The sequence below is a fragment of the Castor canadensis genome, chromosome 13 (assembly GCF_047511655.1).
Source record: "Castor canadensis chromosome 13, mCasCan1.hap1v2, whole genome shotgun sequence".
Lineage (NCBI taxonomy): Eukaryota > Metazoa > Chordata > Mammalia > Rodentia > Castoridae > Castor > Castor canadensis.
In genome coordinates, this window is record NC_133398.1 from 28,370,162 (window position 1) to 28,386,485 (window position 16,324).

At 37.8% G+C, this 16,324-nt stretch overlaps 1 protein-coding gene across 3 annotated transcripts in view; it reads right to left on the minus strand.

Moving 5' to 3' along the window:
- The window catches only part of Slc44a1 (solute carrier family 44 member 1), a 215,032-nt gene that overhangs the window by 164,392 nt on the left and 34,316 nt on the right, over window positions 1-16,324 (minus strand). For all 3 annotated transcript variants that reach the window (XM_074051339.1, XM_074051338.1, XM_074051337.1), the window contains exon 2: window positions 1,222-1,311. In XM_074051339.1, the coding sequence (XP_073907440.1) occupies window positions 1,222-1,311 (90 nt within the window). The remainder of the gene's footprint in view (window positions 1-1,221; window positions 1,312-16,324) is intronic.

The following is a 16,324-nucleotide window of genomic DNA, read 5'->3' on the forward strand; positions in this document are numbered from 1 at the left end:
ACTGGTACCTATAATTGTGCATATTGGTCAGGACTCTGATCTTGGTTCACAAGATCTTCACAAGATGGCACTTGTGAAGCAGACAGACATTCAATGATATTGTCCTAAAGAATTTTCTTATAGAGAGACATAGAATATTTTCCTAAAGAACCTCTATAAAAAGTATGGGAAGGTGGGGTTATATAGTCACATCTGAGTAGGACAAAGGTTGTCTAAGGTAGCATAATTGCATTTGGAGTTGCAGAAGACTTAAAGAAAGATAAACCAGTATTGCATTCACACAGGTCCCTTGATGAAGAGGGAAAGGGTGGCAGAAACAGCATTGGTCTAAACAAAGAGACTGGGCTGTGTTAGCAGTTCTGCCATTAACTAGCAGTGGGGCCTGGAGGTGGTTGTTTATATCTCTGGGTTTGAGTTTTAATCTATAAAATGAGGGTGATGGACCACATAAGGATTTTCGAGTCCTTTGTAGCTCTAAACACTGGCCAGCTCTAAAACAGCTGTTTGTGTATCTTTTTGCCAGCCCAACACATAAGCAGTGACTGCAAAGCCCCGGAAGTCTGTCATGAACTCAGCAAAGTAGAGTGAGTATGTTACTGCATACGTACATGCCCAGCACCTTGCGCCAGGACTCTGCTACTCATCCTCTACACCAAGTAGTGTATACCACGTCTCCTGATCTCTGGCCAGCAGATGCCACTCATTACAATGGACAAAGCAGACTGCAGGACTTAGTAGAGCAGAGGAGGAAGAAGCAGCAAGCAACCACCTCCCATGTAGGAGAACTAAAAGATGATAAATGGAAGTACTGTAGATTATCACCTAGCAAAATACCTACTTTTATACAAAGGAACACTAAGTCTCTGAGAGAACTGACTGACCCCAAAATAACCATCAGGCTTGTAGGAGTGGGTGTATAAAATATTCAGGATTCTCCACTCCATGGCACACCATCTTGAAACTTGTGTCAAATGACTACCTTTCTGAAATGATCTATGAATCAGATGAATTGCTTAATTCTGACTTCAGTTTTTATGACAAAAAAAAAGGAAAAAAGACAAAACAAAAACAGGGGTACCAAATATCACTGAATTGTACTGAAGGGAAAATAACTTGCCCCAATGATATCTTAGGCCTACCAATTATAAGCAATAAAGAAGAGATTAAATATAGACACATGAATATGTTCCTTTGGACCAGAAGTTCAGGTTCTTTCCTTACCATCCCAATGCAGAAGAGGATAAATAGCAGCAGCCATGGTATGTCTGTGCAGCTACGGTCCTCCAGTGGCTTCCATTCTCGTTTGGAGCTCTAATTGAAAATACAAAATAAGAGAGCATGGTAAATGTTAAGTTTAGTTAAAATTGGAAAGGCACCCTTTTATTTGCACCTAGATCCTTTTTTTCCTGGATAAAACTTTAAGACATAACTTAAATATGTGTCATCTCTTGAGTAAAACCTACCCTGACTTCCTTGGTGAATACTCATTGGCTATATTCCCACCCCTCTCTCTGGCCAGGCATAGAACTGAGATCAATGCCTTTTTGATACCTCTGTTGGAGTATTTAGCACTCCGAATTGTTATTTTTAGTTGTTAGGCTGTGTCCCCATCAGATTGTGAGCCTTGTAGTTTCATTTCCCAAGATCTGAGGTGATGCCTAGGCATTTAGGAGATGTTCTCATTAAGGGCTTTTTAGAATGAATAAGCCAATGAACAAGATTTTCCAACCTCAATCTTAGTGTAAGGCTTTCCTTTGTGTGTCCAGATGCTAATTTAGAACATGCTTTCTACATGTTCTCTTCTGAGAAGGAAGCCCATTAAAATGAATTCCTATGCAGGGGTTAGCCTTTTAAGCCAAATAAAATTCAAGAAGGAAAAAACTGAATTTCTCTAGACAAATTTGAACAACTCCTAAAACCACCATTTATGTATTTTCATTTTTTTTCCTAGAAGATGTGAAACACAGAGATTCCCTAACTAAAGAATGGTAAGAGTACAAAAATAATGTGATAATAAGAATAAATAAATAAATAAAATGATACTGGAAAAAAGAACCACAGGCATTCTAAAAGCTCATTTGCAAAGTATTGATTGGAATTCAATTGCATTTTTTTTTCTTATTGTGATTGTCTTAGATTCTCAGGTCAGCTTACACATCCTTTTCCATCAAAATGTAACTGAAGTAACACCCTACAGCTTTCTAATGAGCAAACATCCCTGAGTCTCACACCCTCTTCTAGAAACAGCACAGAAGGGGAGGAGAAGGCAGCCCCAGGAAAGCTACAAAAAGCTGAGGCCAGCAGTGGTTCACAGGACAAGCTCCAGGAAGCCTTCTGGGAGACTGTTCAGCAGGAAAAGGCACCAGTAGAAGGAAGCGCAGATAAGGCAGCCCTCTATTATAATTAGTACTTAGAGTGCGATTAGGCTTAGTTTTCCCTTCTAAAACAACAGGTTTAAACTCTGTCTTTTGATAATTCACATAATTTTCATAAAAATTTAGGGAATTCAGCTTGAAAATAGCTGCCTATCAACAATGAGAGCAGAAAATTTGAGCTACTTTCTGACCATTTCTTCCTGACACTAAAGTGTTACTGCCTTACACTGTTTCAATTGCAGCAACAAAAATACTCAGCTTGTTCCCAGACACCCACACAAGAAAACAAAAGGGCACTAGTTAGTCATGGAAAAACCCTTATCCTGAGACCCAAACTAGCATTAAGAACCAAGAATGAGTAGGCAGTTTCTTCCAGAAGAATGCAGCACTGTGTAATGGATGAGGGATGTCTCTCTGTCCCTGGCTCCGTCATTAGTTAGCTACATGACTTTAGATAAATTGTCTCTCTGGGTGGCAGGAAGGCGTTAGATTAGATCGCCTAGGTTCCTTCCAACTGAAAATCTGTGATCAGGAATGTACTTTTGTGAAAACTTTCGTGATGACAAGAAAAACAACTGCAAAATATCTTGACATTGTTCCCTGTGTTATTCAAATCAGAATGCCTGTATTGTGGTCTGTATTTTGGAAAACAGTTGTTCACAATGAGAATAAAGAATGTTTCTTTGTATTAAATAATTTCAGTCTTGAATAACGCCCATTACAGTAAAATTACTCACAAACACAGAATTTGGACACCTCTTTGAAATTCATTTTATTTACTTTGTGGTAATTTATAAAGCAATAGCTACTTTAAAATTGTTTGCGTGCTTTAACAAACAGTATTATAGGATGGGGCCTTGCGTTGATCGGGTAGTTTATCAACAAGCATTTTCTTAGTATTTTTACCTCAAACCTACATTGAGTTTGTTAACGCTTAAATTTTCATCTACAATATAAACGAAGGGGGATTTCATCTCAACTAGAAAAGTACAAAGACTCAACATCTTGACAATTCAGTTCAACTTGATGTGGGCCACTGCTGTGCCAAATACAAAGAAAATCTCTACTAGGATGAGAGGTGGGAAGGGTTCAGAGTTATATATAAAATACAGTGATTGAATGCAAGCAGAGTAGAAAAGCAAAAGGACAGTGTGGTCACCCTCACTGTAACAAGGGAGGGCTTCTCAGAAAGGGATGGCTTACTTCAAAGAGTAGTTCTGAGGGTAAAATCTGAGCATCCATCATCTAGTACACACACAATTCTTGGTTGTTATTATTACTCATCAATGTTTACTTTTCAGTTAGCCCTCTCCTTATTGTTAAAATATCCTTTTACCAGGTGACCCTTTTCACCAAAACAGATAAAAAGAATAAACTCTTCTTTCCCTTTACTACTAAAATTTTTACTTAAAGGTGGCATATTTCATTTTAGCTATCATTTTAATGCTACCAGTGATTGATATTACTATTAGCCAGACACTACACTACAAAATAGCTCTCTGATGTAGGTACTATCCCTATTTCACAGATAAGGAAACTCAAGCTCAGAAATTAAATAATCAGCCCAAGGATTAACACTTGTGCAACCAGGATTTAAACCCAAGTCTGTGACTCCAAAGCCAACCCCAATGAGACTATTACTCCTTTACACTAGTCAATGAAGAACAGCCTCACTATTAGTGTTTCTTCATATTGCAATCTTGGAAGTCAGGCTGGTAACTTCAAACCCTATAAATGAATAGAAAGATATGTTGTGAGCCATGAAATTTCTCAAGTGAGTCAGGAAACTCAACAGTTGAAAAATTTTAGTGATTAACAGATTTAACCAAGTGGCAATTAGATTTAAAGCTCTCTCTTTCTTTTGATTAAAATTCCACACAGACCTTTTCTACCAAAAGTAAAACATGTTGCAAAAGCATATTTAAAATGTGATTTTATCCCTTTCTCAGATTCTACATGAGATTAATACAGACTGTCAGTAAATATTAGGATTCTTTCCCTTCACAAAATCTTACAATTTAGGTACTAAATAGAACCAAAGTAATCATGCAGTCCAAAGTTTTAATGAGATCCAAAGAGAGAAGGGACTTGTGCAAGGTAACACATTTGTTTTAACCATGACCTTATTTGATTATCAAAACAATTCTGTCATTTTTATACATTCCCAACTTTTCTATTTTGTAGAAGAAGAAACCAAGGCTCAGAGAAAATAAATGGAAAATCTATGTTTGACACGTGAATTCTCAAACTGTAGCAAAGAGGTAGAAGCTATAAGAAAGGAAATGCTAAAAATAAAACAAACCCAGTAAGAGATGAAAAATGCCTTTGTTAGGCTCCTCAGTAAACTAAACACAACTCTAACTGAACCACAAATCAAAAGGTGAGTGAAAATTTAAAGCAGAGCTCCCAAGAACTGTAGGGCAATACAGGCATAAGTGGAATCAAAGAATATAGAATGGGGCAGAGGAAATATTTGAACAAATAATAACTGAAAAATTTCCCAAAATAATTAGAAACATAAAAGCACAGATCTGGGGAGTCAGAGATTTATCCCAAGCAGGGTAAGTACAGTAACACACACACCCCCCCTACAAATACATTCAAACTTGAAAATCAAAGATACAAAGATAATCTTGAAGGACAGGTGAGACAGACACTGTCCCCCCTGAGCTCTAATTTAGTGAGAAAGACACAAAACAAGAACTATGATATCTCAAACAATACCAAAATGGAGACATGTTAAAGGTACAGTAGAAATAGAGATGGAAAACATTAAGTAAACATTTAAGAGATGTGTTGAAATTACCTCATAAACTTCTACAGTTTACATTCTGAAGCAAATACTGCAATGGTCATTTAGTGTCTAAAACAGAATGTGTGGCATGCCCCAAAACAAATTCTTGCTAGCTATGATAGGGAAATATGAACTGCCAAATAAGAATTTTTCCATTAAGAAAAATGCTGAAAAAAGAATGTATGAAAACAATTCCATTTACAATAGCCTCAAAAAAAAATCAAATACCTAGGTGTAAACCTAACAAAAGATGTGAAAGACCTCTACAAGGAAAACTATACACTTCTGAAGAAAGAGATTGAGGAAGACTATAGAAAGTGGAGAGACCTCCCATGCTCATGGATTAGTAGAATCAACGTAGTAAAAATGTCGATACTCCCAAAAGTAATCTACATGTTTAATGCAATTCCCATCAAACTTCCAATGACATTCATTAAAGAGATCGAAAAATCTACCGTGAAATTTATATGGAAACACAACAGGCCACGAATAGCCAAGGCAATACTCAGTCAAAAGAACAATGCAGGAGGTATCACAATACCTGACTTCAAACTATATTACAAAGCAATAACAATAAAAACAGCATGGTACTGGCACAAAAACAGACATGAAGACCAGTGGAACAGAATAGAGGACCCAGATATGAAGCCACACAACTATAACCAACTTGTCTTTGACAAAGGAGCTAAAAATATACGATGGAGAAATAGCAGCCCCTTCAACAAAAACTTCTGGGAAAACTGGTTAGCAGTCTGCAAAAAACTGAAACTAGATCCATGTCTATCACCCTATACCAAGATTAACTCAAAATGGATCAAGGATCTTAATATCAGACCACAAACTCTAAAGTTGATACAGGAAAGAGTAGGAAATACTCCGGAGTTAGTAGGTATAGGTAAGAACTTTCTCAACGAAACCCCAGCAGCACAGCATCTAAGAGATAGCATAGATAAATGGGACTTCATAAAGCTAAAAAGCTTCTGTTCATCAAAAGAAATGGTCTCTAAACTGAAGAGAACACCCACAGAGTGGGAGAAAATATTTGCCAGCTATACATCAGACAAAGGACTGATAACCAGAATATATAGGGAACTTAAAAAACTAAATTCTCCCAAAACTAATGAACCAATAAAGAAATGGGCAAGTGAAATAAACAGAACTTTCTCAAAAGAAGAAATTCAAATGGCCAAAAATCAATGAAAAAATGCTCACCATCTCTAGTAATAAAGGAAATGCAAATTAAAACCACACTAAGATTCTACCTCACCCCTGTTAGAATAGCCATCATTAGCAACACCACCACCAACAGGTGTTGGCGAGGATGTGGGGAAAAAGAACCCTTGTACACTTCTGGTGGGAATGCAAACTAGTGCAACCACTCTGGAAAAAAATTTGGAGGCTACTTAAAAAGCTAAACATTGATCTACCATTTGATCCAGCAATACCACTCTTGGGGATATACCCAAAAGACTGTGACACAGGTTACTCCAGAGGCACCTGCACACCCATGTTTATTGCGGCACTATTCACAATAGCCAAGTTATGGAAACAGCCAAGATGCCCCAGCACTGACGAATGGATTAAGAAAATGTGGTATCTATACACAATGGAATTTTATGCAGCCATGAAGAAGAACGAAATGTTATCATTCGCTGGTAAATGGATGGAATTGGAGAACATCATTCTGAGTGAGGTTAGCCTGGCCCAAAAGACCAAAAATCGTATGTTCTCCCTCATATGTGGACATTAGATCGAGGGCAAACACAACAACGGGATTGGACTTTGAGCACCTGATAAAAGCGAGAGCACACAAGGGAGGGGTGAGGATAGGTAAGACACCTAAAAAATTAGCTAGCGTTTGTTGCCCTTAACGTAGAGAAACTAAAGCAGATACCTTAACAGCAACTGAGGCTAATAGGAGAAGGGGACCAGGAACTAGAGAAAAGGTGAGATCAAAAAGCATTAACCTAGAAGGTAACACACACGCACAGGAAATTAATGCGAGTCAACTCCCTGTATAGCTATCCTTATCTCAACCAGCAAAAACCCTTGTTCCTTCCTATTATGGCTTATATTCTCTCTACAACAAAATTAGAGATAAGGGCAAAATAGTTTCTGCTGGGTATTGAGGAGGTAGGGGGGAGAAGAAGGGGGCGGAGTGAGTGGTAAGGGAAGGGGTGGGGACAGGGGGGAGAAATGACCCAAGACTTGTGTGCACATATGAATAATGAAGTAAAAAAAAGAAAATAGGCAAAACAATAAAAAAAAATCTTGAGTAGTAAACGAATAGAGCATTAAGTTGGATTTTTTAAATCAGTCATTTTTCATGTTACATTAAGATTTCTTTATACACTTAAAAGATTTTAAGACTTTGTATAGAAAGAGGTCCTGGGGATGAGGAAAAATAGCTTCCTTGTTTTCTAACACACTTAGTGCTACTAGAGTAAGCTTTTCATGTAGCTGTCATGAAATACCTATTGACCCTGAGTTAAGTACTATCTGGTTACATATATCATAACTTACTGCAACTTAGAATTTCTTTCTTTCTTTTTGGCAGTATTGGAGTTTGAACTCAGGACCTTGCACTCAGTAGGCAGGCGCTCTACCACTTGAGCCACTCTGCCAGCCCTTTTTGCATTGGTTGATTATTTTTGAGATAGGGTCTTGATTTATGCCCTAGCCAGCCTGGGCTCCGATCCTCGTATTTGTGTTTCTCCTGGATGACAGGCACCCACCACTGCTCCTAACAGTTAAGTGAGATGGAGTCTCACTAAATTTTTGCCCAGGCTGGCCTCAAAATGCAAAACTCCTGATCTCTGCCTCTTGAATTGCTAGGATTATAGGCTTGAGCCACAAATCTCTGACTGCATCTGGAATTTCTAACATGCTCAACAACTCCTTTGTCATTCCCCCAGAGTAAGCAGGGAACTGTTTTCTTCTATATTCAAAGCCACTAGCCTGGGAGGATGGTCCAGAGGAAGAGAAGTGGTGTATAGGCAGAGTTAAGCCTACAGACAAATAAAGGACAAACCTGTGTTGATTCTAACCTCTTTGGGGCTGGCAGTTCACAGCTATACCACTACCTGGATTCCTATGTTGTCATAAGTCTCGAGGCAAACAAATGTTCATTACTGATAATAAAGTACTGAAGCTTAGTTTTAGCAGAATCAGGATTATCCTTGTGATAGGCAGCAACAGGTCAGCAAAAAGGAGAATTAAGATGGTAGGCCAGGAATTGCACATAATCTGAAGCCAACTGTCATGACAAATACACGAATGCCATCTATCATGGTGCCTAGGTCTTTACAGCACACATCCATCTCTGCTGCCTTCCCCAGGTGCTAATGAAATAGCAACTATACCTGTGAAGGTTGAAGCAAACTGAGATATGGCCTGTCACTCAGCAGATTCCCACAAGTGTCCCGGAGTAGTATTGGGTAATTTGTTGAATAATCAATCCTCAACTCAGTTTCTTTCTTGAGAATCAGAGTCTCCATTTCCAAAGCAGTTCCATAGTTCCACAGCTCTGCTGTGGTTTTTACTCCTTAATGCCCCCAAAGAGTCATTATAAGTCACTGAATGCATTTAAGTCAAAGGTCACTGACATTTTAAGCACATATGTGGCAAACATTGGTCTAACCTGCCAATCTGTTTTACACAAAAATATTCAGTATTAAAGACAAATAGTTGTATAATCAGAATCTTCAAAGCACCCTCCAAGGACATACTGCTTCATTAAATTCTCAATATGCTTTTATTTGCACAGAGTAGTAACAAAAGAATAAAAGAGCTGATGTGTATCATTTTTGCTACAATTTTCAATAGAGTGAGCAGACATGATGAAGTTGGGTAGCAATAAAGCATGGAGGCTTTCAGCCTTGTGTTCATCACACCTGCAAATAAAATCTTGTAATAGGATTTTTGAAAGACATTGCCTGCCCTTTGGGAAAGCTCTGTCAAGGACTTGGAATATATAACTACTTACAGTTACCATAAGTAATCCGTTTCATTTGCTAAGCTTGGTGATGGCAATTTATACTGAAAGGGTAAAAACAAAAGCATGATTTTAACAGGCAGTTAAAGGTAATAAGATACATTGACTGGAAAGACACAGGCGTCTGTGTCCAACTGCTTGTCTTAGTTCATGAACTTTATGCTAAATCACAAACATTCACCCATTAAGGAAAAAGGGGGAAAAGGCAACTGCGGCTGCTTTCAGAGTTATGTATTTACATAGTGATAGAAAGATCACAGGGCGATATGCTGCCAATGACTTCATTCTTCTTCCAACTCAGAAAAATTAACTCAAGAATAATTGAGGGCCTGCTACTCAGATTTCTCATGACTGCTCATGAGCACATGATGATTACTAGTAGAGGCCAAGTTAATCCTGGTCTGCAACATAGCTGATAACATCATCTACTTCCCTCACCAGTGGAATACCATCAAAATTATACAGACAAGCCTTGCCTGCAATCCTCAGATAGCATTCCCAGCTTGTCTTTCTCCTGAATCAATGGTAAACCTTTTAAATTTAAAATTACTACTAACTTTCTAAAATTACCATTTTTATGGGCTCCATTTTTTCCTCCATCAATCCTGTGTCAAAGCTTTTTCAGTATGTGATGATACTCAGGATACTGACAGAGCCAAAACTCTCCTTTATCCCTCCTACCTGATACATTATGACCACTTTCCAGACTGCTAATTGATTTCCTGGCTTTTCTTGCTAAATTGTAACTATTTTTTTTTTTTAATTTCCTGGGCATTCAATGTAACAGTCTTATTCCAATCTTGCTCCCTTTCCGGAATGGGGCAGGTAAGAACTGACTTATGAAGACTCCACTAAAAATCACATTGATCATAAGATAAAAGGTGGATGACTGGAAAGAAGTAAATTTGTGTTTTAAATAAGAATGAAGACATTTTCAGTCCACAGTAATCATGTACAGAAACAAATACATGTTCCAATCTATGACAGTGGCCTAAGAACTCTTAAGTGAATCAAATCCCTCTTGTACTTAGATAAATAAGTTAGGAATCCCCAAAACATGACTAGGATCCCTTCCTTTGTATGCACTATTTATATGCCACCCTGTGTATATACCATGACTGTGTATATGTCACCAGTAATTATCATTCTATATTATAACTATTTCCCCAGTAGATTAGGAACTTCTTGAGGGTAAGGATAAAGTGTCTATTTTCTTTTGCATCAGATATCAGCATTGTTTATAGAAGGCACCTAAATATTCTTCAAATGAAAGCCTATTCTATGCAAAACAATATGTACAGAGTCTTCCCTAAACAGTCAAATACATAATGGTTATTTTTTCCCACCTCATGGTGTATTTGGGGACAGGGACTTTTTGGTCTTGTTCACTGTTATACTCTCCCTGGATGAAGATGCTAGCAAATGAACAAGGCCAGGCCTCTCCTTATGGGAGTGGCATGACATAGAGCAGACATCCTTACCACCTCTCCTGCAGGACATAAATTACCTAGAGTATTCTACTACACCACAGTCTAGCTCCTTTCCCACCGATAATATGTAGCATGGCATCTCCCAAGGATGTTTACTAATAGGTTAGATGAGAATAATAAATTCCATAATTAAATAAATCTTGGAAATGATCATTAATAAAGTCTAGTCTTTTGTGCATGACTTTTTGAGACTCTCCAAAACTTATTTAGCCATACCCCACTGGGAGATACAGATGTAGACAGGGCAACTTCTCTCAATATATTTTTAATAACCAGGGTAAAAAGGCTCATATTTAGGATGATAACCCCACTGAAAATTTTTCAGAACCAAAGGTTAACCAAAGGTTAACACTTGGTTAAGACTGTTAAAACTGAAAGGAATATAAACTGATTAGTCACTTTTGGAAGGTAATTTGGCAACACGTTTCAAAACGTATTGCCCAAAGAAATAACCTACAGCATTATAATAGCTGCACATGATATATTCAACACAGTTCTATTACAAAAAATAATTACAAATTAAGTAGACAATAATAGCTAAATATGAGAATGGGATATTAAGCAGCCATAAAAATCATTGTGAAGACTATACAGTAACATAAATGATTAATGAAAATGTGAAAGCATTGTAAGGAATGGTATGGTTTCTAAATAGTTTGATTTACAATGCATTTTGCCTGCTTTGATTTTCATTAATACTGTGGGGGGGGGGGGGAGCAGTACTAGGGATTGAAATCAGGGCCTGTGCTTTCTAAGCAAGATGTCTACCACTTGAGTCAGGTCCCAGTCCTTTTTCTTTTTAGTTTGTTTTTCCAAGTAAGTTCTTGTGCTTTTGCCTGGGGCAGGCCTCGGACCTCAATCCTATCTCTGCCTCCTAAGTACCTAGGATTATAGGTGTATGCCACAATGCTACTTAATTATGGAAGAAATAACAATAACAACAAAAAGAATATTGGCTCCCATTTCTCCAGATTCCTTTTCTGCTTCCTCAATGTAAATGTCACATGCAAAGAGATGCAGTATCAAAATCACCAGAAAATGTTTAAGTCATTCTGCCTGACACTTATTGACAGGAGATCAGAACACTTCAAACTTCATTAGAAAGCTATATGATGAGAATCATTCTGGCAGGAGAAAGATTTCTGCTGAAGAATGAAGAACAGGAACATTAGAGAGGGGAGTTGGTACAGTGAGGAAAAGAAACCCAAATCTGGCTTAAATCACAGCAACTCTTCCTCACAGGAGTGTGGGCAGCCGACCTGACCTCCCTTCTCATAAGGTAGGCATGACTATCCCTTTGAAGAGATTTTAAGTTTCTAGCTAAGAGGAGGCCCTAAATCATTGTTCATGTCCTTTCCCAACGGGCAATGGGGAAAATCTTCCCTAGGGGCGTCAAAGAAAGTAAATTCCTACAAATATTATCTCAATCATCTTAAAGTTGTTCCCTTACTATAATACAATCAAAAATGTGTGCTTAAAAAACAAAGAAATGAATGGGTGCACTGTTGCACAGACAACTGTGGTAAGGAAGTAAATTAATAGTAACTTTCAAATAATAATACAGTATGAGCAACTTAAATTTTTTTTATATCTTAAATTTTCCCGACTTTATTGAGGAATAATGGAGTAATAAAAATTGTATATATCTAAGGCATACAATACTATGTTTAGACATATGAATGCATTGTGAAGTCTTAAATTTTTAGTGAAAGTTGAAGAAAAGTCCAATTCTGAAACCCATAATTAACAAAATGCTTAAAAATTTATTTGCTCAGTAAATAGCTAATTATTATCACATGAAATAAACTACAATGGTGCTGAAAAGATTCAGTCACTTTTCATCTTCCACCTGCTCTCTTCTTGCCAATTTACCCTCCTCATCTCTGGGTTCTGCTCTTTCTTTCTTCCCTTCTGCTACACATTCCATTTGATTTCATGTAAGCACTGGTGAAATGATAGGCAAAACTATATACTTATTAAAAGGTAGAAAAAGTCATAGATCAAACATAATTAGGAATATTACTAAAATAATTTTATTTATTTATTTATTTATTATTTATTTATTTATTTTTACAGTACTGGGGATTGAATCTAGAGCCTTGCACAAAATAGGTAAGCATTCTACCACTTGAGCTAGGTCTCCAGACCTCCAAAATCTTATTTTTTTTTTTTTTCAGTGGGACTGGGGTTTGAACTCAGGGTTTCATACTTGCAAAGCAGGTGTTCTGCCACTTGAGCTACACCTGTAGTCTATTTTGTTCTGGTTATCTTAAAGATGGGGGGGGTCTCACAAACTATTTGCCTGGGTTGGCCTCGAACCATGATCCTTTTGATCTTAGCCTCCCAAGTAACTAGGATTACAGGCATGAGCCATTGGCACCCTGCTCAGAAAAATCCATTTTAATAAATGTATTTAAACTGCCTGTATATTACCATATAAAGATGAAGCATATTATCATTGAACATATCCCAGGTATTTTGCTTATATTAACCCATTTAATCTTCATAACAAACTTATAGGCTGATATTATTATTATTCCTACTTTACTAATGAGGAAACAAGGTCAACAGGGGTTAATTAACATGCACACACCACATAGCCAGTAAGTTCTACTAGAGGAATGTGAAGTGGGCATTTGGGCTCCAGGACCCATGACCACCCTACTCTGCCATGTTTGCTGTAGTTAATATACCCCATGTGGACACTGTAGAATAATCTGTGAAAATGGGGAAGGAAAATAGGAAAACAAGAGGCATAAGAATTGCAAGAAAAATAAAGTACATTCTGTGGCTTAATTGATCTAAATTATATTTTACATGGCTAAATTTTTTTCATATAGGAAAAATATACACTATAACCAAGAATAACATATTTTGTATTTTGACTTCATAGGTAGCTTCCAAATGCCCAAATATTACTCTTGAAGTTTGAAGAAAATATCCGCAGTGATGTTTAGCAAGTAGAAACAAACCACTATTTTCTCCTAGCCATCTGTAACATCTATCTATGGTTTGTAAAATGCTTGTATTTCAAAAACAGCAATAAAATGTACGGTGCTAACTTTACCACTAAGAAATCACATGCCAATGCCCATCAAAGAATGAGTGATTAAACACATGGCCATTCCTAATATGGTACATACCTGCACAACAGAAAGGAATGAAGTAGTGATAGAGGCTACAATATGGATGAACCTTGGAAACACCCTAAGTGAACAAATGCAGACAAAAAGGCCACATATCATATATTCTATCCATATGAAATGTCCTGAAAGTAGAAAAATGCTTGCCTGGGGCTGGGTAGGAGTTAAAGGAGAACAGTGAGTGAAAGCTAATGGGTATTGGGTTTCTTTGGCTAGTAATGAAAATATTCTAAACTTGATTATGTGAACATACTAAACACCCTTGAACAGTACATTTTAGATTGTATGGTATATGGATTATACTTAAAAAAAATTGTTATATGTATAAAGAAATTACATGAAAACACTTAACAAAGAGTACATTGCCACCCACACAGGGAGTTCTCCTGATTTCATGGTAGCTCCACATGAACACTTTTCATACAGCTACCACATCATGTATACAGTGAGATAAAAGCAGAAGAGGTGGGGAATAATAATTTGACTTTCATTGACTAGTTCAATCCCTCTGTAGGCAGCACAAAGGAAAAGGGTAAGTAAGGTTACAGAGAACTAAAATATAACCTAAGACAGATCAAAGGAGAGTTAAAAGTCATCTTAAAGAGACCAAAGAACACACATGCCAAAGCCAAATCAGCCAAGCAGATAAACAGCTGCAGAGAGGCTGGACTTGTCAGTAAAAAAATGAACTAGAAGGGCAGTACACACAGCTACTATTGACTCAGCACCTAATCAGTGCCAGGATTGGTACTTGGCCAGTTACACTGAATAATGAAGTCTGAGAGATAAACACTCACACTATCTTGAGGCAGGGGTGCCAGGGCAGAAGACTCTCATGGCAAGGGATGGCTACTGCTGAGGAGACAGCAGGCTACCGAGCTGCTGTTGCACCATGATTCATCCAGTCTTCTCCCCTTCATCTGAGACTCTGACACTAACAACCTTGCTACTGTCCTTGTCAACTTGTCAATTTGCTTCCCCCAAGTTGACATGCAATGTGCATAACAGAACTAGAGAGCTATGGAAAAGTAAAACCACAGAGCAAAAAATGTTATAACCTGTACAGAGTAGCTGAAGAACAGATACAGACTAAGCTGTAACCCTGGCCACTCAGGAGGCAGAGATCAGAAGGATCACAGTTCAAAGCCAGCGTGGGCAAAGAGTTCTCAAGACCCTATCTCAAAAAACCCATCACAAAAAAGGTCTGGTGGAATGGCTCAAGGTGTGGGCCCTGAGTTCAAACCCCACTACTAAAAAAAAAAAAAAGAAAATGGAGAAAAAACAAGTAAAAAAATTCTTAAGACAGGCATGATTGTGCACATCTATAATCCCAGCACCCAGGAGGCTGAAGATCACAAGTTCAATGACAGACTGGGCTAAAAAGTGAAACCCTGTCTCAAAAAAAATAGTAATTTTTTTTTTTTTTGTGGTATTGGGTTTTAAACTCAGGGCCTCACACTTGCTAGGCAAGTGCTCTACCATTTGAGTCATGTCTCCAGCCCCTTTATACTTTAGTTATTTTCTAGACAGTGTCTTTTACTTTTATCTGGGGCTGACCTCAGATGGTAACCCTCCTACTTCTGCCTCCCACACAGCTGGGATTACAAGCATGAGCCATGGTGACTGGCCCAAAATTATTCTTAAATAATAATTTGGTTTTATCTTAATGCTAGCTAAATAATTTTTTCTAGTCTGCATGTCAGTTAAATCTTTAATAACTTAGCTTTCTGGGTTGGCACATGTGTCTTATGATGCTATTTACATGTGTCTACTATTAACAGAAGGATGCACAGTAAAACTAGCAGAATTATGAATCTTCAAAGCCCCAGGGCTTGGGAAATTGTAAGGTCAATGATACTAAGCAAAGACTATTGATAGCCATCAGCTGACCTCCCATAGTGAATCCTGAACCACACCAGGTACTCTCCACTCAAACTCTAAAGGCATATTACCGAGCTCTAATTTGGTACACTGCTAGAGAACTTCTCCCAACATTTATGAACAAGCAGCTTCTGTAGGCTGCCTTAGTCAGCTAGTTTTTAAAGCAAAGAGGTTGTTTCTCCATGGTCCTCGGCTTCCAACACCCTCTCCCTGCACCTGAATAAATTGGGACCAGAGAGTAAGCCCTAGGAATATGATAGTGCTGAGTGCATGGCCCTATAATTTGGGTCCTCAAGTCCAACTATGCTCTAGGTCCTGCCCAGGGAATAAGGCAAAAGGTCAAAGAGCCCTGAAGCAGGGGCCACTGAGCGGTATGCCAAAACTTCAGCCACCCCAAAGGATGACCAATTGACTGTTGAGTCTGAGGATGATACATTGCCACAAATATGGTCCCCTAATCCTTCTTGATAAAATCCAACTATCAAAAATTCAGACCCAATTAATTATTTAAATCTGAAATAGAAAAGAAAATAATACAAAGACTCAAACACTGAATTCACAGTTTGATTAGAAGATAGTCCTTTCTAACCCTGAGATTCAATTTGTGAGTTTAAGAAAATATATGGGCACAGTGGAAGCTGAATTAA